General features: G+C 43.7%; 1 protein-coding gene across 1 annotated transcript in view; it reads right to left on the reverse strand.

Annotated features, from left to right (window-relative positions):
- LOC118377325 (protein mono-ADP-ribosyltransferase PARP8-like) overlaps positions 1-21724 on the reverse strand; it is a 115375-nt gene that overhangs the window by 29944 nt on the left and 63707 nt on the right. The window contains exons 7-12 of the mRNA XM_052479735.1: positions 18748-18842; positions 14310-14370; positions 9165-9322; positions 2530-2658; positions 1888-2267; positions 1315-1408 (exon numbers count right to left, since the gene is read on the reverse strand). Coding sequence (XP_052335695.1) covers positions 1315-1408; positions 1888-2267; positions 2530-2658; positions 9165-9322; positions 14310-14370; positions 18748-18842 — 917 coding nt within the window. The remainder of the gene's footprint in view (positions 1-1314; positions 1409-1887; positions 2268-2529; positions 2659-9164; positions 9323-14309; positions 14371-18747; positions 18843-21724) is intronic.

Genomic DNA, 21724 nt, shown 5'->3' on the forward strand with positions numbered 1-21724 from the left:
ATATGTTATCTTTGGGGATGTTACGTTAATATGTTATCTTTGGGGATGTTAATATGTTATCTTTGGGGATGTTATCTTTGTTAATATGTTATCTTTGGGGATGTTAAATATGTTATCTTTGGGGATGTTAATATTAATATGTTATCTTTTGGGGATGTTAATATGTTATCTTTGGGGATGTTAATATGTTATCTTTGGGGATGTTAATATGTTATCTTTGGGGATGTTAATATGTTATCTTTGGGGATGTTAATATGTTATCTTTGGGGATGTTAATATGTTATCTTTGGGGATGTTAATATGTTATCTTTGGGGATGTTAATATGTTATCTTTGGGGATGTTAATATGTTATCTTTGGGGATGTTAATATGTTATCTTTGGGGATGTTAATATGTTATCTTTGGGGATGTTAATATGTTATCTTTGGGGATGTTATGTTAATATGTTATCTTTGGGGATGTTACGTTAATATGTTATCTTTGGGGATGTTACGTTAATATGTTATCTTTGGGGATGTTACGTTAATATGTTATCTTTGGGGATGTTATGTTAATATGTTATCTTTGGGGATGTTATGTTAATATGTTATCTTTGGGGATGTTACGTTAATATGTTATCTTTGGGGATGTTATGTTAATATGTTATCTTTGGGGATGTTAATATGTTATCTTTGGGGATGTTAATATGTTATCTTTGGAGATGTTAATATGTTATCTTTGGGGATGTTATGTTAATATGTTATCTTTGGGGATGTTATGTTAATATGTTATCTTTGGGGATGTTATGTTAATATGTTATCTTTGGGGATGTTATGTTAATATGTTATCTTTGGGGATGTTATGTTAATATGTTATCTTTGGGGATGTTATGTTAATATGTTATCTTTGGGGATGTTAATTAATATGTTATCTTTGGGGATGTTAATATGTTATCTTTGGAGATGTTAATATGTTATCTTTGGGGATGTTATGTTAATATGTTATCTTTGGGGATGTTATGTTAATATGTTATCTTTTGGGGATGTTATGTTAATATGTTATCTTTGGGGATGTTAATATGTTATCTTTGGGGATGTTAATATGTTATCTTTGGAGATGTTAATATGTTATCTTTGGGGATGTTATGTTAATATGTTATCTTTGGGGATGTTATGTTAATATGTTATCTTTGGGGATGTTATGTTAATATGTTATCTTTGGGGATGTTATGTTAATATGTTATCTTTGGGGATGTTATGTTAATATGTTATCTTTGGGGATGTTATGTTAATATGTTATCTTTGGGGATGTTATGTTAATATGTTCTCATCTTACCTGCTGAGGAGATGGTGGTGTTTCAGTCCATCCAGCTCCTCCGTCCTGATAGAACCAGAGCACGACCTACTGAGCAGCCTGTGGTGCTTTAAACCTCCCCCAAGACTACCTCCACCAAGACTACCTCCACCAAGACTACCTCCTCCACCACCAATACCTCCCCCAAGACTACCTCCACCAAGACTACCTCCACCACCACCAATACCTCCCCCAAGACTACATCCACCAAGACTACCTCCTCCACCACCAATACCTCCCCCAAGACTACCTCCACCAAGACTACATCCACCAAGACTACCCCCTCCACCACCAATACCTCCCCCAAGACTACCTCCACCAAGACTACATCCACCAAGACTACCCCCTCCACCACCACTCGGGCCCAGCCCACCAACACCTCCCCAAGACTACCCCCTCCACCACCACTCGGGCCCAGCCCACCAACACCTCCCCCAAGACTACCCCCTCCACCACCACTCGGGCCCAGCCCACCAACACCTCCCCCAAGACTACCTCCCTCAAGACGACCTCCCCCAAGACTACCTCCTCCACCACCAACACCTCCCCCAAGACTACCTACACCCCCTCCCCCACCCGCATGCTCACAGCGGGGGTCGCCGGAGCACGAGCGAGGCAGGAGCTTATGGGGAGCGGGTCGGAGGTCCTCTGGTTTGACCACAGCCATGCAGGGCCTGCCCAGGCGGTGGGGTTTGAAGGGCAGTGGTCCGGGCCCTGCTCCGTGGTCCATACGGGGGTCTCCGCTGGACAGGGAAAGGCCCAGGAGACGGTGGGTAGTCTTGGTCCCGGGGCCGCAGCCGTCCACCTCAACCTGCTGTTTGGCGGTGCTGGTGTAAGTCCGGCGGAGAAGGCGGTGGGACTTAGAGACGCCATCTTGTTCTGGCTTCAGCTTCTTTTTGCTCTTGACACTGCCGGGAGGCGGGTAGCTGGGAGATCTGAAGACGAAGATAACTTTATTGTCCAAGATACACAAATGATAGTAACGGATAGAGTAAACCCAGGCTCAATTCTGCCTAACCAATCAGAGAGCAAAAGTGGAGATACTACCATGTCATACCTATCTGATCCTTTCAGATACAGTAAGTGCCTATGTGGTAAGGAACAAGAAATGTCTGTACTTTAATTATAGTGACAGACAGGTTCAAATCGATAATCATGTTAAGACGTAAAATGTCAGTATTATGATGTTTCTCTGACCTGCGGAGGGTGGAGAAGATGCGGAGGGGAGATTTGCCTTTCTTGTCACCCTTGTTTTTGTTGCGAGAGCAGTTGAGTTTCTCTTTACTCTGGAGCTTCCACTGCTGGGTGACAAACGTCTGCATTATCCTGGAGAGAGAGAGAGAGGGGGGGTAACATCTACATTATCCTGAAGAGAGAGGGGGGATGTAACATCTACATTATCCTGGAGAGAGAGAGAGAGGGGGGTGTAACATCTACATTATCCTGAAGAGAGAGGGGGATGTAACATCTACATTATCCTGAAGAGAGAGGGGGATGTAACATCTACATTATCCTGGAGAGAGAGAGAGAGAGGGGGTGTAACATCTACATCATCCTGGAGGGAGGGGGGATGTAACATCTACATTATCCTGAAGAGAGAGGGGGGGGTGTAACACCTACATTATCCTGAAGAGAGAGGGGGATGTAACATCTACATTATCCTGGAGAGAGAGAGGGGGGGGGTGTAACATCTGCATTATCCTGGAGAGAGAGGGAGAGGGGAGGGGTGTAACATCTACATTATCCTGAAGAGAGGGGGTGTAACATCTACATTATCCTGAAGAGAGAGGGGGGGATGTAACATCTACATTATCCTGAAGAGAGAGGGGGGTGTAACATCTACATTATCCTGAAGAGAGAGGGGGAGTGTAACATCTACATTATCCTGAAGAGAGGGGGGGATGTAACATCTACATTATCCTGAAGAGAGGGGGATGTAACATCTACATTATCCTGAAGAGAGAGGGGGGGTGTAACATCTACATTATCCTGAAGAGAGAGGGGGTGTAACATATGCATTATCCTGAAGAGAGGGGGGATGTAACATCTACATTATCCTGAAGAGAGAGGGGGGGTGCAACAACTACATTATCCTGAAGAGAGGGGGGTGTAACATCTACAGTATCCTGAAGAGAGAGGGGGGGGGGTGTAACATCTACATTATCCTGAAGAGAGGGGGTGTAACATCTACAGTATCCTGAAGAGAGAGGGGGTGTAACATATACATTATCCTGAAGAGAGGGGGGATGTAACATCTACATTATCCTGAAGAGAGAGGGGGGGATGTAACCTCTACATTATCCTGAAGAGAGAGGGGGATGTAACATCTACATTATCCTGAAGAGAGAGGGGGTGTAACATATACATTATCCTGAAGAGAGGGGGGTGTAACATCTACATTATCCTGAAGAGAGAGGGGGGGGTGCAACAACTACATTATCCTGAAGAGAGGGGGTGTAACATCTACAGTATCCTGAAGAGAGAGGGGGGTGTAACATCTACATTATCCTGAAGAGAGGGGGTGTAACATCTACAGTATCCTGAAGAGAGAGGGGGTGTAACATCTGCATTATCCTGAAGAGGGGGGGATGTAACATCTACATTATCCTGAAGAGAGAGGGGGGGATTGTAACATCTACATTATCCTGAAGAGAGGGGGATGTAACATCTGCATTATCCTGAAGAGAGGGGGGGAGGATGTCACCTCTACATTATCCTGAAGAGAGGGGGGGATGTAACAGCTACATTATCCTGAAGAGAGAGAGGGGGGGTGTAACATCTACATTATCCTGAAGAGAGGGGGGGATGTAACATCTACATTATCCTGAAGAGAGGGGGGGATGTAACAGCTGCATTATCCTGGAGAGAGGGGGGAAGGTGTAACATCTACATTATCCTGAAGAGAGGGGGGGATGTAACATCATCTTGAAGAGAGGGGGGGGTGATGTAACACCTGCATTATCCTGGAGAGAGGGGGGATGTAACATCTACATTATCCTGGAGAGAGAGAGAGAGAGAGAGAGAGAGAGAGAGAGAGAGAGAGAGAGAGAGAGAGAGGGGTGTAACATCTACATTATCCTGGAGAGAGGGGGGATGTAACCTCTACATTATCCTGAAGAGAGGGGGGGATGTAACATCTACATTATCCTGAAGAGAGAGGGGGATGTAACATCTACATTATCCCGAAGAGAGAGGGGGGATGTAACATCTACATTATCCTGAAGAGAGGGGGGGATGTAACATCTACATTATCCTGAAGAGAGAGGGGGGATGTAACATCTACATTATCCTGAAGAGAGAGGGGGGGGTGTAACATCTACATTATCCTGAAGAGAGGGGGGGATGTAACATCTACAGTATCCTGAAGAGAGAGGGGGGTGTAACATCTGCATTATCCTGAAGAGAGGGGAGGATGTAACTTCTACATTATCCTGAAGAGAGAGGGGGGATTGTAACATCTGCATTATCCTGAAGAGAGAGGGGGATGTAACAGCTACATTATCCTGAAGAGAGAGAGGGGGGGAGGATGTAACATCTAAATTATCCTGAAGAGAGGGGGGATGTAACATCTACATTATCCTGAAGAGAGGGGGGCATGTAACATCTACATTATCCTGAAGAGAGAGAGGGGGGGGTGTACCTCTGCATTATCCTGAAGAGAGGGAGGAGGTGTAACATCTACATTATCCTGAAGAGAGGGGGGATGTAACATCTACATTATCCTGAAGAGAGGGGGGAGGATGTAACATCTACATTATCCTGAAGAGAGGGGGGGGTGTAACATCTGCATTATCCTGAAGAGAGGGGGCAATGTCACATCTGCATTATCCTGAAGAGAGGGGGGGATGTAACATCTACATTATCCTGAAGAGAGGGGGGTGTAACACCTGCATTATCCTGAAGAGAGGGGGTTGTAACATCTACATTATCCTGAAGCGAGGGGGATGTAACATCTACATTATCCCGAAGAGAGAGGGGGGGAGTATCATCTACATTATCCTGAAGAGAGGGGGGGAGGATGTAACATCTACATTATCCTGAAGAGGGAGAGGGGGGGTGTAACATCTGCATTATCCTGAAGAGGGGGGAGGTGTAACATCTACATTATCCTGAAGAGAGGGGGGGGTGTAACACCTGCATTATCCTGAAGAGAGAGGGGGGGTGTAACATCTGCATTATCCTGAAGAGAGGGGGGGGTGTAACATCTACATTATCCTGAAGAGAGGGGGGGAGGATGTAACATCTACATTATCCTGAAGAGAGGGGGGGGAGGATGTAACATCTACATTATCCTGAAGAGAGGGGGGGGATGTAACATCTACATTATCATTGTAAGAGAGAAGAAACAAAACGTGTTATCCAATGAAGGGATCCACAATTCAACAGATTCGGGCTAATTTCCTTCAAAAAGAAAAGACATTTCCTTGTCTGCACTAATTTCAACTATTGAGAACTGTATCTAGTTGTATAAAAAATGAAAACCCCATAGGGTTGGATTGGACACACCAGTGCGTCAATCTAAGTTACATAACAAAAACAAAACCCATAAAAAAATCAATTTAACCCATTTAAGAGATATGTTGTTGTTGTTGTTGTTGTGTTTTGTTGCATTGGATGCGTCCCAATCCACCAGTTTCGTACTTCCGCATCTGCGGTGAAATATTGCCACCTCCATGCCACCTACACTGCCATCGGAATGTATTCAGACCCTTCTCCATGTGTTGTTAAGTTACAGCCATATTCTAAAATCCATCTACACACAATACCCCATAATGACAAAGCAAAAACAGTTTTTTTTTGTGAAATGCCTGAATGCAAAGCATCACATCTGGTGGAAACCTGTCACCATCCCTACGGTGAAGCATGGTGGTGGTGGCAGCATCATGTCCGGAGGAAACCTGTCACCATCCCTACGGTGAAGCATGGTGGTGACAGCATCATGTCCGGAGGAAACCTGTCACCATCCCTACGGTGAAGCATGGTGGTGGTGGCAGCATCATGTCCGGAGGAAACCTGTCACCATCCCTACGGTGAAGCATGGTGGTGGTGGCAGCATCATGCGGTGGGGATGTTTTTCAGCGGCAGGAACTGGGAGACTAGTCAGGATCGAGGGAAAGATGAATGGAGAAAAGTACAGAGAGATCCTTGATGAAAACCTGCTCCAGAATGCTCAAGACCACAGACAGGGGTGAAGGTTCACCTTCCAAGAGGACAACCACCCTAAGCACACAGCCAAGACAATGTATGAGTGGCTTCAGAACAAGTCTCTGGAGAGACCTGAAAATAGCTGTGCAGCAAGTCTCTGAATGTCCATGAGTAGCCCAGCCAGAGCCGAACTTGAACCTGATCGAACATCTCTGGAGAGACCTGAAAATAGCTGTGCAGCAAGTCTCTGAATGTCCATGAGTAGCCCAGCCAGAGCCGGACTTGAACCTGATCGAACATCTCTGGAGAAACCTGAAAATAGCTGTGCAGCGACGCTCCTCATCCAACTTGACAAAGCTTGAGAGGATCTGCAGAGAAGAATGGAAAAAAACTCCCCAAATACATACCCAAGAAGACTTGTGGCTGTAATTGCTGCCAAAGATGCTTCAACAAATTACTGAGTAAATGGTATTGTATATTTATGTAAATGTGATATCAGTTTTGTATTTTTTATAAATTTGCAAAAAAAAAAAAGATTGGTCATTATGGGGTATTGCTTGTAGATTGATGAGGAAAAATTCAATTGAATCCATTTTAGAATAAGGCTGTAACGTAAGAAAATGTGGAAAAAGTCAAGGGGTCTGAATACTTTTCTGAACGCACTGTACATTTACATTTAAGTCATTTAGCAGACGCTCTCATCCAGAGCGACTTACAAATTGGTGCATTCACCTTATGACATCCAGTACATTATATATTTATTTATGACAGACAGGTCAAAGTTCAGAAACCTGGTTGCTTATCGTACATTTTTTTGACCTTCATTTTCTGCCATTCAGGAATGTGTTACTCAACACGTTAGTAGTAAACGTGTTACTCAACACGTTAGTAGTAAATGTGTTACTCAACACGTTAGTAGTAAATGTGTTACTCAACACGTTAGTAGTAAATGCTCAACACCGACTCATTCAAGGGTTTTTCTTTATCTTCTACAATGTAGAATAATAGTGAAGACATCAAAACTAGGAAATTCCACATATGGAATCATGTAGTAACCAAAACAAGTGTTAAATAAATCAAAATATAGTTTAGATTTTAGATTCCTCAAAAGTAGCCACCCTTTTGCCTCGATGACAGTTTTGCACACTCTTCACATTCTCTCAAGCAGCTTCATGAGGAATGCTTTTTTCCAACAGTCTTGAAGAAGTTCCCATATAATATTATGCTGAGTACTTATTGGCTGCTTTTCCTTCACACTGTGGTCCAACTATTCCCAAACCATCTCAATTGGGTTGAGGTTGGGGGATTGTGGAGGCCAGGTTCTCTGATGCAGCACTCCATCACTCTCCTTCTTGGTTAAATAGCCCTTACACAGCCTGGAGGTGTGTTTTGGGTCATTGTCCTGTTGACAAACAAACCAGACAGGGTGGCGTATCGCTGCAGAATGCTGTGGTAGCCATGCTAGTTAAGTGTGCCTTGAATTCTAAATAAATCACTGACAGTTTCACCAAAGCACAGCACCCCCACACCATCACACCTCCTCTTCCATGCTTCACGGTGAGAACCACACATGTGGAGATCGTCCGTTCACCTACTCTGCGTCTCACAAAGACTAGGCAGTTGGAATTAAAAATGACAAATTTGGACTTATCAGACCAAAAGGACAGATTTCCACCAGTCTAATGTTCATTGCTCGTGATTCTTGGCCCAAGCACATCTTCTTATCGGTGTCCTTTAGTAGTGATTTCTTAGCAGAATTTCGACCATGAAAGGCCTGATTCACGCAGTCTCTGAATAGTTGATGTTGAGATGTGTCTGTTACTTGAACTCTGTGAAGCATTTATTTGGGCTGCAATCTGAGGTGCAGGTAACTCTAATGAACTTATCCTTATCCTCTGGGTCATCCTTTCCTGTGGCTGTCCTCATGAGTGCCAGTTTCATCACAGCGCTTGATGGTTTTTGCGACTGAAAAGGTTATTGAAATGTTCTGTATTGACTGGCCGTCATGTCTTAAAGTAATGATGGACAGTTGTTTATCTTTGCTTATTTGAGCTGTTCTTGTCATAATATGGACTTTGTCTTTTATCAAATAGGGATATTTTCTGTATACCACCCGTAACTTGTCACAACACAACTGATTGGAAAGAAATTCCACAAATTAACTTTTAACAAAGCACACCTGTTAATTGATATGCATTCCAGGTGACTACCTCGTGAAGCTGGTTGAGAGAATGCCAAAAGTGCGCCAAGCTGTCGTCAAGGCCAAGGGTGGCTACTTTGAAGAATATATTTTGATTTATTTAACACTTTTTTGGTTACTACTTGATTCCATATGTGTTAAACAATGTAGAATATAGAAAAACCCTTGAATGAGTAGGTGTGTCCAAACTTTAGACTGGTACTGTATATTTATATTTTATTTTATTTTATTTATTTATTTTATATACCTAAAGTGTTCCTAAAATTCCAAATCAAAAAGCCAAGTGATACATAGTATCCCATTTTAAAACAATTCCATATGTCTGATTATCACCCCCCCTCTCTCAACTCTATAGAATTAAGTAATTATATCTATTAATTGATACTTAATTAATATTAATTGAGAGATTTAAATGAATGCAAAACAATTCCACTGAACTCTCTAGGTGTTGAAAGGGCACGTGATATCAGAACCATCTGTCACTTACTTCTTCATCTGATGTCCCAGTCCAAACCGGTCTTTAGTCGACACCTGGAATACGTCCACCGTGGGGACCGGTCCATTCAGGTACTGCGTCAGAGAGCAGTGTAGACGCACGATCACCGGTTCCCTGCGGATCACGTCCCACGCCAGGGCTATTTCCTCCTGACGACCAAAACAAAATCAGAAACATGTCTTCTTTCTTTACATAGTTTTCACTTACTGTCGTTTGCCTTGTTTGATTGGCTGGAAACTATTCCCATTAGAACGTGCGTTGAAGATGTTGTTCCCATAGCAACGATTAAAACATTCCCAAACCAGAAACCGTGGATTGATGGCAGCATTCGCGTTAAACAGAAAGCGCGAACGACTGCTTTTAATCATGGCAAGGTGTCTGGTAACATGACCGAATACAAACAGTGCAGCTATTCCCTCCGCAAGGCAATCAAAGAAGCTAAGCGTCAGTATAGAGACAAAGTAGAGTCGCAATTCAACGGCTCAGACACAAGAGGTATGTGGCAGGGTCTACAGTCAATCACGGATTACAAAAAAGAAAACCAGCCCCGTCGCAGACCACGATGTCTTGCTCCCAGACAGACTAAATAACTTCTTTGCTCGCTTTGAGGACAATACAGTGCCACTGACACGGCCCGCAACCACAACCTGCGGACTCTTCTTCACTGCAGCCAACGTGAGTAAAACATTTAAACGTGTTAACCCACGCAAGGCTGTAGGCCCAGACGGCATCCCCAGCCGAGTCCTCAGAGCATGCACAGACCAGTTGGCTGGTGTGTTTACGGACATATTCAATCAATCCCTATCCCAGTCTGCTGTTGCCACATGCTTCAAGAGGGCCACCATTGTTCCTGTTCCCAAGAAAGCTAAGGAAACTGAGCTAAACGACTACCGCCACGTAGCACTCACTTCCGTCATCATGAAGTGCTTTGAGAGACTAGTCAAGGACCATATCACCTCCACCCTACCTGACACCCTAGACCCACTCCAATTTGCTTACCGCCCAAATAGGTCCACAGACGACGCAATCGCAACCACACTGCCCTAACCCACCTGGACAAGAGGAATCCCTATGTGAGAATGCTGTTCATCGACTACAGCTCAGCATTTAACACCATAGTGCCCTCCAAACTCATCATCAAGCTCGAGACCCTGGGTCTCGACCCCGCCCTGTGTAACTGGGTACTGGACTTCCTGACGGGCCGCCCCCAGGTGGTGAGGGTAGGTAACAACATCTCCTCCCCGCTGATCCTCAACACGGGGGCCCCACAAGGGTGCGTTCTGAGCCCTCTCCTGTACTCCCTGTTCACCCACGACTGCGTGGCCACGCACGCCTCCAACTCAATCATCAAGTTTGCGGACGACACTACAGTGGTAGGCTTGATGACCAACAACGACGAGACGGCCTACAGGGAGGAGGTGAGGGCCCTCGGAGTGTGGTGTCAGGAAAATAACCTCACACTCAACGTCAACAAAACAAAGGAGATGGTCGTGGACTTCAAGAAACAGCAGAGGGAGCACCCCCCTATCCACATCGACGGGACAATAGTGGAGAGGGTAGTAAGTTAAGTTCTTCGGCGTACACATCACAGACAAACTGAATTGGTCCACCGACACAGACAGCGTCGTGAAGAAGGCACAGCAGCGCCTGTCCAACCTCAGCACTCACAAACTTCTACAGATGCCCAATCGAGAGCATCCTGTTGGGCTGTATCACCGTACGGCAACTGCTCCGCCCACAACCGTAAGGCTCTCCAGAGGGTAGTGAGGTCTGCACAACGCATCACTGGGGGCAAACTACCTGCCCTACACCACCACTACTAGACACCTAAACCACCCGATGTCACATGAAGGCCATAAAGATCATCAAGGACAACAACCATCCGAGCCACTGACTGTTCACCCCGCTATCATCCAGAAGGCGAGGTCAGTACAGGTGCATCAAAGCAGGGACCGAGAGACTGAAAAACAGCTTCTATCTCAAGGCCATCAGACTGTTAAACAGCCACCACTAACATTGAGTGGCAGCTGCCAACACACTGACTCAACTCCAGCCACTTTAACAATGGAAATTGATGGAAATTTATTAAAAAGATAACACTAGCCACTTTAAACAATGCTACTTAATATAATGTTTACATACCCTACTAGAGGTCGACCAATTAAGATTTTTCAAAGCCGATACAGATTATTGGAGGACCAAAAAGAGCCAATACCGATTAAATCAGCCAATTTTTTTATTTTTATATTTGTAGTAATGAGAATTACAACAATACGTAATTAACACTCATTTTTAACTTAATATAATACATCAATAAAATCAATTTAGTCTCAAATAAATAATGAAACATGTTCAATTTGGTTTACATAATGCAAAAACAAAGTGTTGGAGAAGAAAGTAAAAGTGCAATATGTGCCATGTAAGAAAGCTAACGTTTAAGTTCCTTGCTCAGAACATGAGAACATATGAAAGCTGGTGGTTCCTTTTAACATGAGACTTCAATGTTCCAAGGTAAGAGGTTTTAGGTTGTAGTTAATTATACTTTTTATAGGACTATTTCTCTCTCTACCATTTCTATTTCATAGACCTTTGACTATTGGATGTTCTTATAGGCACTTTAGTATTGCCAGTGTAACAGTATAGCTTCCGTCCCCCTCCTTGCCCCTACCTGGGCTCGAACAAGGAACACATCGACAACAGCCACACTTGAAGCATCGTTACCCATCGCTCCACAGAAGCCGCGCCGCGGCCCTAGCAGAGCAAGGGGAATAACTACTCCAAATCTAAAAGCGAGTGACGTTTGAAATGGTATTAGCGCACACCCAGCTAACTAGCTAGCCATTTCACATTGGTTACACCAGCCATTAGGCTGATAGGCTTGAAGTCATAAACAGCGCTGTGCTTGCGAAGAGCTGCTGGAAAAACACACGAAGGTGCTGTTTGAATGAATGATTACAGGCCTGACTGCTCTATCAAATCAGACTTAATTATAACATAATAACATACAGAAATACGAGCCTTTGGTCATTAATATGGTTGAATCCGGAAACTATCATCTTTTAGAAAACAAAACGTTTATTATTTCAGTGAAATACGTACGTTATTTTATCTAACGGGTGGCATCCATAAGTCTAAATATTCTTGTTACATTGCACAACCTTCAATGTATGTCATAATTACGTAAAATTCTGGCAAATTAGTTCGCAATTAGCCAGGCAGCCTGTTGCATATACCCTGACTCTGCGTGCAATGAACGCAAGAGAAATGACACAATTTCACCTGGTTAATATTGCCTGCTAAACTGGATTAGTAGTTATAACTAGTGATTATGATTGATTGTTTTTTATAAGGTAAGTTTAACGCTAGCTAGCAACTTACCTTGGCTTCTACTGCATTCGCGTAACAGGCAGGCTACTTGTGGAGTGCAATGGTTAGAGCATTGGACTAGTTAACTGTGCGGTTGCAAGATTGGAACCCCTGAGCTGACAAGGTGAAAATCTGTCGCTCTGCCCCTGAACAAGGCAGTTAACCCACTGTTCCTAGGCAGTCATTGAAAATAAGAATTTGTTCTTAACTGATTTGCCTGCTCAAATAAAAGGTATAAAAAATACAAATTAAATGCTAAATAAAAAAATAATCGGAAGTCGGCGCTCAAAAATACCGATTTCCGATTGTTATGAAAACTTGAAATCGGCCCTAATTAATCGGCCATTCCGATTAATCGGTCGACCTCTATACCCAACATTACTCATCTCATATGTATATGTATATACTGTACTCTATATCATCTACTGCATCTTTATGTGATACATGTATCACTAGCCACTTTAAACTATGCCACTTTGTTTACATACCCTACATTACTCTTCTCATATGTATATACTGTACTCGATACCATCTACTGCATCTTGCCTATGCCGTTCTGTACCATCACTCATTCACATATCTTTAAGTACATATTCTTTATCCCTTTACAGTTGTGTGTATATATATGGTAGTAGTTGTGGAATTGTTAGCTAGATTACTCGTTGGTTACGACTGCGTTGTCGGAACTAGAAGCAACAAGCATTTCGCTACACTCGCATTAACATCTGCTAACCATGTGTATGTGACAAATTTGATTTGATTTTAAATTATTTTAAAATGGGGTCAATACACTAAACCATGTTATCTAAATGGTGTAGACCTACAAGGTTAACATGGGGTCAATACACTAAACCATGTTATCTAAATGGTACAGACCTACAAGGTTAACGTGGGGTCAATACACTAAACCATGTTATCTAAATGGTGCAGACCTACAAGGTTAACATGGGGTCAATACACTAAACCATGTTATCTAAATGGTACAGACCTACAAGGTTAACATGGGGTCAATACACTAAACCATGTTATCTAAATGGTACAGACCTACAAGGTTAACATGGGGTCAATACACTAAACCATGTTATCTAAATGGTGCAGACCTACAAGGTTAACGTGGGGTCAATACACTAAACCATGTTATCTAAATGGTGCAGACCTACAAGGTTAACGTGGGGTCAATACACTAAACCATGTTATCTAAATGGTGCAGACCTACAAGGTTAACGTGGGGTCAATACACTAAACCATGTTATCTAAATGGTACAGACCTACAAGGTTAACATGGGGTCAATACACTAAACCATGTTATCTAAATGGTACAGACCTACAAGGTTAACGTGGGGTCAATACACTAAACCATGTTATCTAAATGGTGCAGACCTACAAGGTTAACGTGGGGTCAATACACTAAACCATGTTGTTATCTAAATGGTGCAGACCTACAAGGTTAACGTGGGGTCAATACACTAAACCATGTTGTTATCTAAATGGTGCAGACCTACAAGGTTAACGTGGGGTCAATCCACTTGTGTGCCGGAATTATATTTTTTCATTTTTCAAAATGGTCAAATACATTTGAAATGCGTTAAGCTCATCAGATCAAAACTGACAACATGAAAGGATATCATGGCGCTTGTAACGCCAGGGTAGTGGGTTCGATTCCCGGGACCACCCATACGTAGAATGTATGCACACATGACTGTAAGTCGCTTTGGATAAAAGCGTCTGCTAAATGGCATATATTATTATTATTATTATTATAATACTTACATCTAGGAAACTGACGTCGATGTGGAGATCAATGTCCACATCGTCGATGGCACCGTATTCCCTACGACAGGTTAGGAAGATGAACAGATTTCACTTCTCTATGGTCACATAAAGACACCTTCAGTCAGAGTCAACATGCATACAGTGCCTTGCGAAAGTATTCGGACCCCTTGAACTTTGCGACCTTTTGCCACATTTCAGGCTTCAAACATAGATATAAAACTGTATTTTTTTGTGAAGAATCAACAACAAGTGGGACACAATCATGAAGTGGAACGACATTTATTGGATATTTCAAACTTTTTTAACAAATCAAAAACGGAGAAATTGGGCGTGCAAAATTATTCAGCCCCCTTAAGTTAATACTTTGTAGCGCCACCTTTTGCTGCGATTACAGCTGTAAGTCGCTTGGGGTATGTCTCTATCAGTTTTGCACATCGAGAGACTGACATTTTTTCCCATTCCTCCTTGCAAATCAGCTCGAGCTCAGTGAGGTTGGATGGAGAGCATTTGTGAACAGCAGTTTTCAGTTCTTTCCACAGATTCTCGATTGGATTCAGGTCTGGACTTTGACATTCTAACACCTGGATGTTTATTTTTGAACCATTCCATTGTAGATTTAGCTTTATGTTTTGGATCATTGTCTTGTTGGAAGACAAATCTCCGTCCCAGTCTCAGGTCTTTTGCAGACTCCATCAGGTTTTCTTCCAGAGTGGTCCTTTATTTGGCTCCATCCATCTTCCCATCAATTTGAACCATCTTCCCTGTCCCTGCTGAGGAAAAGCAGGCCCAAACCACGATGCTGCCACCACCATGTTTGACAGTGGGGATGGTGTGTTCAGGGTGATGAGCTGTGTTGCTTTTACGCCAAACATAACGTTTTGCATTGTTGCCAAAAAGTTCAATTCTGGTTTCATCTGACCAGAGCACCTTCTTCCACATGTTTGGTGTGTCTCCCAGGTGGCTTGTGGCAAACTTTAAACAATACTTTTTATGGATATCTTTAAGAAATGGCTTTCTTCTTGCCACTCTTCCATAAAGGCCAGATTTGTGCAATATACGACTGATTGTTGTCCTATGGACAGAGTCTCCCACCTCAGCTGTAGATCTCTGCAGTTCATCCAGAGTGATCATGGGCCTCTTGGCTGCATCTCTGATCAGTCTTCTCCTTGTATGAGCTGAAAGTTTAGAGGGACGGCCAGGTCTTGGTAGATTTGCAGTGGTCTGATACTCCTTCCATTTCAATATTATCGCTTGCACAGTGCTCCTTGGGATGTTTAAAGCTTGGGAAATGTTTTTGTATCCAAATCCGGCTTTAAACTTCTTCACAACAGTATCTCGGACCTGCCTGGTGTGTTCCTTGTTCTTCATGATGCTCTCTGCACTTTTAACGGACCTCTGAGACTATCACAGTGCAGGTGCATTTATCATGAGACTTGATTACACACAGGTGGATTGTATTTATCATCATTAGTCATTTAGGTCAACATTGGATCATTCAGAGATCCTCACTGAACTTCTGGAGAGAGTTTGCTGCACTGAACGTAAAGGGGCTGAATAATTTTGCACGCCCAATTCTTCAGTTTTTGATTTGTTAAAAAAGTTTGAAATATCCAATAAATGTCGTTCCACTTCATGATTGTGTCCCACTTGTTGTTGATTCTTCACAAAAAAATACAGTTTTATATCTTTATGTTTGAAGCCTGAAATGTGGCAAAAGGTCGCAAAGTTCAAGGGGGCCGAATACTTTCGCAAGGCACTGTATTGTTGAAAACATGGGGGATTTCCGCATTGTCTCTTGGCTACTTTGATATCTCAACATAGAAATGCCACAAAGAGGCTGATCGAGAGCTTTTTCATCTTGAAAACATGTTTGAAGTAGTATATCAGCATTACAATGAAAATGCATTATTCAGCACAGCTACCCTTTCATATCTTATTCTCAGCATAGAATGGTGTACTACGCACGAGTGCGCACACACACACACACACACACACACACACACACACACACACACACACACACACACACACACACACACACACACACACACACAAAAGACCAGCTCTCTACTCTGTGATGAGTCATCCAGTAGGCCCTGCCATACACCACCAACCACACTGACTCCCACCCCCTCCCCATTCCACGGGGATGCTGGCCCATGTTGACTCCAATGCATTCCGCAGTTGTGTCAAGTTGGCCAGAAGTCCCTGACCAAAGGCCCTTCTCCCCCGCTCACTCAGTTTGGCTGGGCAGCTCTTGGTGGTTCAGTCTTGGTGGTTCAAAACGTCTTCCATTTAAGAACGGGAACATTCAATGCTGCAGACATTTTTTGGTACCCTTCTCCAGCTCTGTGCCTCAACACAATCCTGTCTCGGAGCTCTACGGACAATTCCTTCAATCTCATGGCTTGGTTTTCGCTCTGACATGCACTGTCAACTGTGGGACCTTATATAGACAGGTGTGTGCCTTTCCAAATCAAGTAGAATTAATTGATTTTACCACAGGTGGACTCCAATAAAGTTGTAGAAACATCTCAAGGATGATCAATGGAAACAGAATGCACCTGAGCTCAATTTCGAGTCTCATGGGAAAAGGTATTTGTTTTAAATTTTGTATAAACTTGCACAAAAAAAAAACCGTATATTCGCTTTGTCATTATGGGGTAGTGCGTAGATCAAATTAGGGTTTTTCATTTATTTAATCAATTTTAGATTAAGGCTGTAACGTCACAAAATGTGGAAAAATTCAAGGAGGTCTGACTACTTCCCGAATTCCCTGTATATTACTATTACCTGAGAGATACTGCGTGGTGTCCCTGTATATTATTATTCCCTGAGAGATACTGCGTGGTGTCCCTGTATATTATTATTCCCTGAGAGATACTGCGTGGTGTCCCTGTATATTATTATTACCTGAGAGATACTGCGTGGTGTCCCTGTATATTATTATTCCCTGAGAGATACTGCGTGGTGTCCCTGTATATTATTATTCCCTGAGAGATACTGCGTGGTGTCCCTGTATATTATTATTACCTGAGAGATACTGCGTGGTGTCCCTGTATATTACTATTACCTGAGAGATACTGCGTGGAGTCCCTGTATATTAGTATTCCCTGAGAGATACTGCGTGGTGTCCCTGTATATTATTATTCCCTGAGAGATACTGCGTGGTGTCCCTGTATATTATCATTACCTGAGAGATACGGCGTGGTGTCCCTGTATATTATTATTCCCTGAGAGATACTGCGTGGAGACCCTGTATATTATTATTACCTGAGAGATACTGCGTGGTGTCCCTGTATATTATTATTCCCTGAGAGATACTGCGTGGTGTCCCTGTATATTATTATTCCCTGAGAGATACTGCGTGGTGTCCCTGTATATTATTATTCCCTGAGAGATACTGCGTGGTGTCCCTGTATATTATTATTCCCTGAGAGATACTGCGTGGTGTCCCTGTATATTATTATTCCCTGAGAGATACTGCGTGGTGTCCCTGTATATTATTATTCCCTGAGAGATACTGCGTGGTGTCCCTGTATATTATTATTCCCTGAGAGATACTGCGTGGTGTCCCTGTATATTATTATTCCCTGAGAGATACTGCGTGGTGTCCCTGTATATTAGTATTCCCTGAGAGATACTGCTTGGTGTCCCTGTATATTATTATTCCCTGAGAGATACTGCGTGGGGTCCCTGTATATTATTATTCCCTGAGAGATACTGCGTGGTGTCCCTGTATATTATTATTCCCTGAGAGATACTGCGTGGTGTCCCTGTATATTATTATTCCCTGAGAGATACTGCTTGGTGTCCCTGCATATTATTATTCCCTGAGAGATACTGCGTGGTGTCCCTGTATATTATTATTCCCTGAGAGATACTGCGTGGTGTCCCTGTATATTATCATTACCTGAGAGATACGGCGTGGTGTCCCTGTATATTATTATTACCTGTGAGAGATACTGCGTGGTGTCCCTGTATATTATTATTCCCTGAGAGATACTGCGTGGTGTCCCTGTATATTACTATTACCTGAGAGATACTGCGTGGTGTCCCTGTATATTATTATTCCCTGAGAGATACTGCGTGGTGTCCCTGTATATTATTATTCCCTGAGAGATACTGCGTGGTGTCCCTGTATATTATTATTCCCTGAGAGATACTGCGTGGTGTCCCTGTATATTATTATTCCCTGAGAGATACTGCGTGGTGTCCCTGTATATTATTATTCCCTGAGAGATACTGCGTGGTGTCCCTGTATATTACTATTACCTGAGAGATACTGCGTGGTGTCCCTGTATATTATTATTCCCTGAGAGATACTGCGTGGTGTCCCTGTATATTATTATTCCCTGAGAGATACTGCGTGGTGTCCCTGTATATTATTATTCCCTGAGAGATACTGCGTGGTGTCCCTGTATATTACTATTACCTGAGAGATACGGCGTGGTGTCCGTACATCTCCCGGACCGCAGCCAGGTCCACCTCCAACTGGGGGTGCTTGTGGAGCTCGCCATCAGAGTTCACCTATCAGAGAGAGACGTCAATAAATCAATGAAACGTGTTTTAAAGCCCCCCCCCCCCCCATCAGCAGTATAGTCAAACCTCTTCACAGTAACTTAGACCCCAAAGAGCAAAGAGAATCACAGTGAACAGCAAACATCTCCCGAGAAGGACGATACCTAGAAAGGACCCGGACTCCGAGGGGAGACCTGAAAGGCTTTTTTTTTTTTTTTTGAAAGTGCGGTCCTTTGCCCTCCCCTCCACTAAAATGTAATGATTGGACAGATTTCTAAAGAGACCCAAAACACGACCAATCAGCTGCTAAGGACATTTTGTGCTTTTGTCTGGCAAGATCAACCTACAGCAGACCAATAATCAGTAGGTGGGATGTGTTTGACAACCTACACTATTGTCAAACTGTGCAAAACTGATTGAATCGATGTTGTTTCCACGTTATTTCAACAACTAAACTCAATGTGATGATGTTGAATCAATGTGGAAAAAACTGATTGTATTTGTAAAAAGTCAAATCAATGTAAAGGAAATTGTATATTTTTTTTTCACTCAACTTTTAATATATCAAATCAAATTGTATTTGTCACATACACATGGTTAGCAGATGTTAATGCGAGTGTAGCGAAATGCTTGTGCTTCTAGTTCCGACAATGCAGTGATAACCAACAAGTAATCTAGCTAACAATTCCAAAACTACTGTCTTATACACAGTGTAAGGGGATAAAGAATATGTACATAAGGATATATGAATGAGTGATGGTACAGAGCAGCATAGGCAAGATACAGTAGATGGTATTGAGTGCAGTGTATACATATGAGATGAGTATGTACGTGGCATAGTTAAAGTGGCTAGTGATACATTTATTACATAAGGATGCAGTAGATGATATAGAGTACAGTATATACGTATGCATATGCGATTAATAATGTAGGGTGTGTAAACATTATATTAGGTAGCATTGTTTAAAGTGGCTAGTGATATATTCATTTCCCATCAATTCCCATTATTAAAGTGCCTGGAGTTGGGTCAGTGTCAATGACAGTGTGTTGGCAGCAGCCACTCAATGTTAGTGGTGGCTGTTTAACAGTCTGATGGCCTTGAGATAGAAGCTGTTTTTCAGTCTCTCGGTCCCAGCTTTGATGCACCTGTACTGACCTCGCCTTCTGGATGATAGCGGGGTGAACAGGCAGTGGCTCGGGTGGTTGTTGTCCTTGATGATCGTTATGGCCTTCCTGTAACATCGGGTGGTGTAGGTGTCCTGGAGGGCAGGTAGTTTGCCCCCGGTGATGCGTTGTGCAGACCTCTCTACCCTCTGGAGAGCCCTACGGTTGTGGGCGGAGCAGTTGCCGTACCAGGCTGTGATACAGCCCGACAGGATGCTCTCGATTGTGCATCTGTAAAAGAGTGCTTTTGGTGAATGGCAGATTTCTTCAGCCACCTGAGGTTGAAGAGGCGCTGCTGCGCCTTCTTCACGATGCTGTCTGTGTGGGTGGACCAATTCAGTTTGTCTGTGATGTGTACGCCGAGGAACTTAAAACTTACTACCCTCTCCACTACTGTTCCATCGATGTGGATAGAGGGGTGTTCCCTCTGCTGTTTCCTGAAGTCCACAATCATCTCCTTAGTTTTGTTGACGTTGAGTGTGAGGTTATTTTCCTGACACCACACTCAGAGGGCCCTCACCTCCTCCCTGTAGGCCGTCTCGTCGTTGTTGGTAATCAAGCCTACCACTGTTGTGTCGTCCGCAAACTTGATGATTGAGTTGGAGGCGTGTGTGGCCACGCAGTCGTGGGTGAACAGGGAGTACAGGAGAGGGCTCAGAACGCACCCTTGTGGGGCCCCAGTGTGGAGGATCAGCGGGGTGTAGATGTTGTTGCCTACCCTCACCACCTGGGGGCGGCCCGTCAGGAAGTCCAGTACCCAGTTGCACAGGGCGGGGTCGAGACCCAGGGTCTCGAGCTTGATGACGAGCTTGGAGGGCACTATGGTGTTAAATGCCGAGCTGTCCAGATGGGTTAGAGCAGTGTGCAGTGTGGTTGAGATTGCATCATCTGTGGACCTATTTGGGCGGTAAGCAATTTGGAGTGGGTCTAGGGTGTCAGGTAGGGTGGAGGTGATATGGTCCTTGACTAGTCTCTCAAAGCACTTCATGATGACGGAAGTGAGGGCTATGGGGCGGTAGTCGTTTAGCTCAGTTACCTTAGCTTTCATGGGAACAGGAACAATGGTGGCCCTCTTGAAGCATGTGGGAACAACAGACTGGGATAGGGATTGATTGAATATGTCCGTAAACACACCAGCCAGCTGGTCTGCGCATGCTCTGAGGGCGCGGCTGGGGATGCCGTCTGGGCCTGCAGCCTTGCGAGGGTTGACACGTTTAAATGTTTTCCTCACGTCGGCTGCAGTGAAGGAGAGTCCGCATGTTTTCGTTGCAGGCCGTGTCAGTGGCACTGTATTGTCCTCAAAGCGGGCAAAAAAGTTAGTCTGCCTGGGAGCAAGACATCCTGGTCCGTGACTGGGCTAGATTTCTTCCTGTAGTCCGTGATTGACTGTAGACCCTGCCACATACCTCGTGTCTGAGCCGTTGAATTGAGATTCTACTTTGTCTCTATACTGACGCTTAGCTTGTTTGATTGCCTAGCGGAGGGAATTAGTTTCCAGTCACCTTGCCCTGATTAAAAGCAGTGGTTCGCGCTTTCAGTTTAACGCGAATGCTGCCATCAATCCACGGTTTCTGGTTTGGGAATGTTTTAATCGTTGCTATGGGAACGACATCTTCAACGCACGTTCTAATGAACTCGCACACCGAATCAGCGTATTCGTCAATGTTGTCGTCTGACGCAATATGGAACATATCCCAGTCCACGTGATGGATGGAAGCAGTCTTGGA

This window comes from Oncorhynchus keta, chromosome 25, assembly GCF_023373465.1.
Source record: "Oncorhynchus keta strain PuntledgeMale-10-30-2019 chromosome 25, Oket_V2, whole genome shotgun sequence".
Taxonomy (NCBI): Eukaryota; Metazoa; Chordata; class Actinopteri; order Salmoniformes; family Salmonidae; genus Oncorhynchus; species Oncorhynchus keta.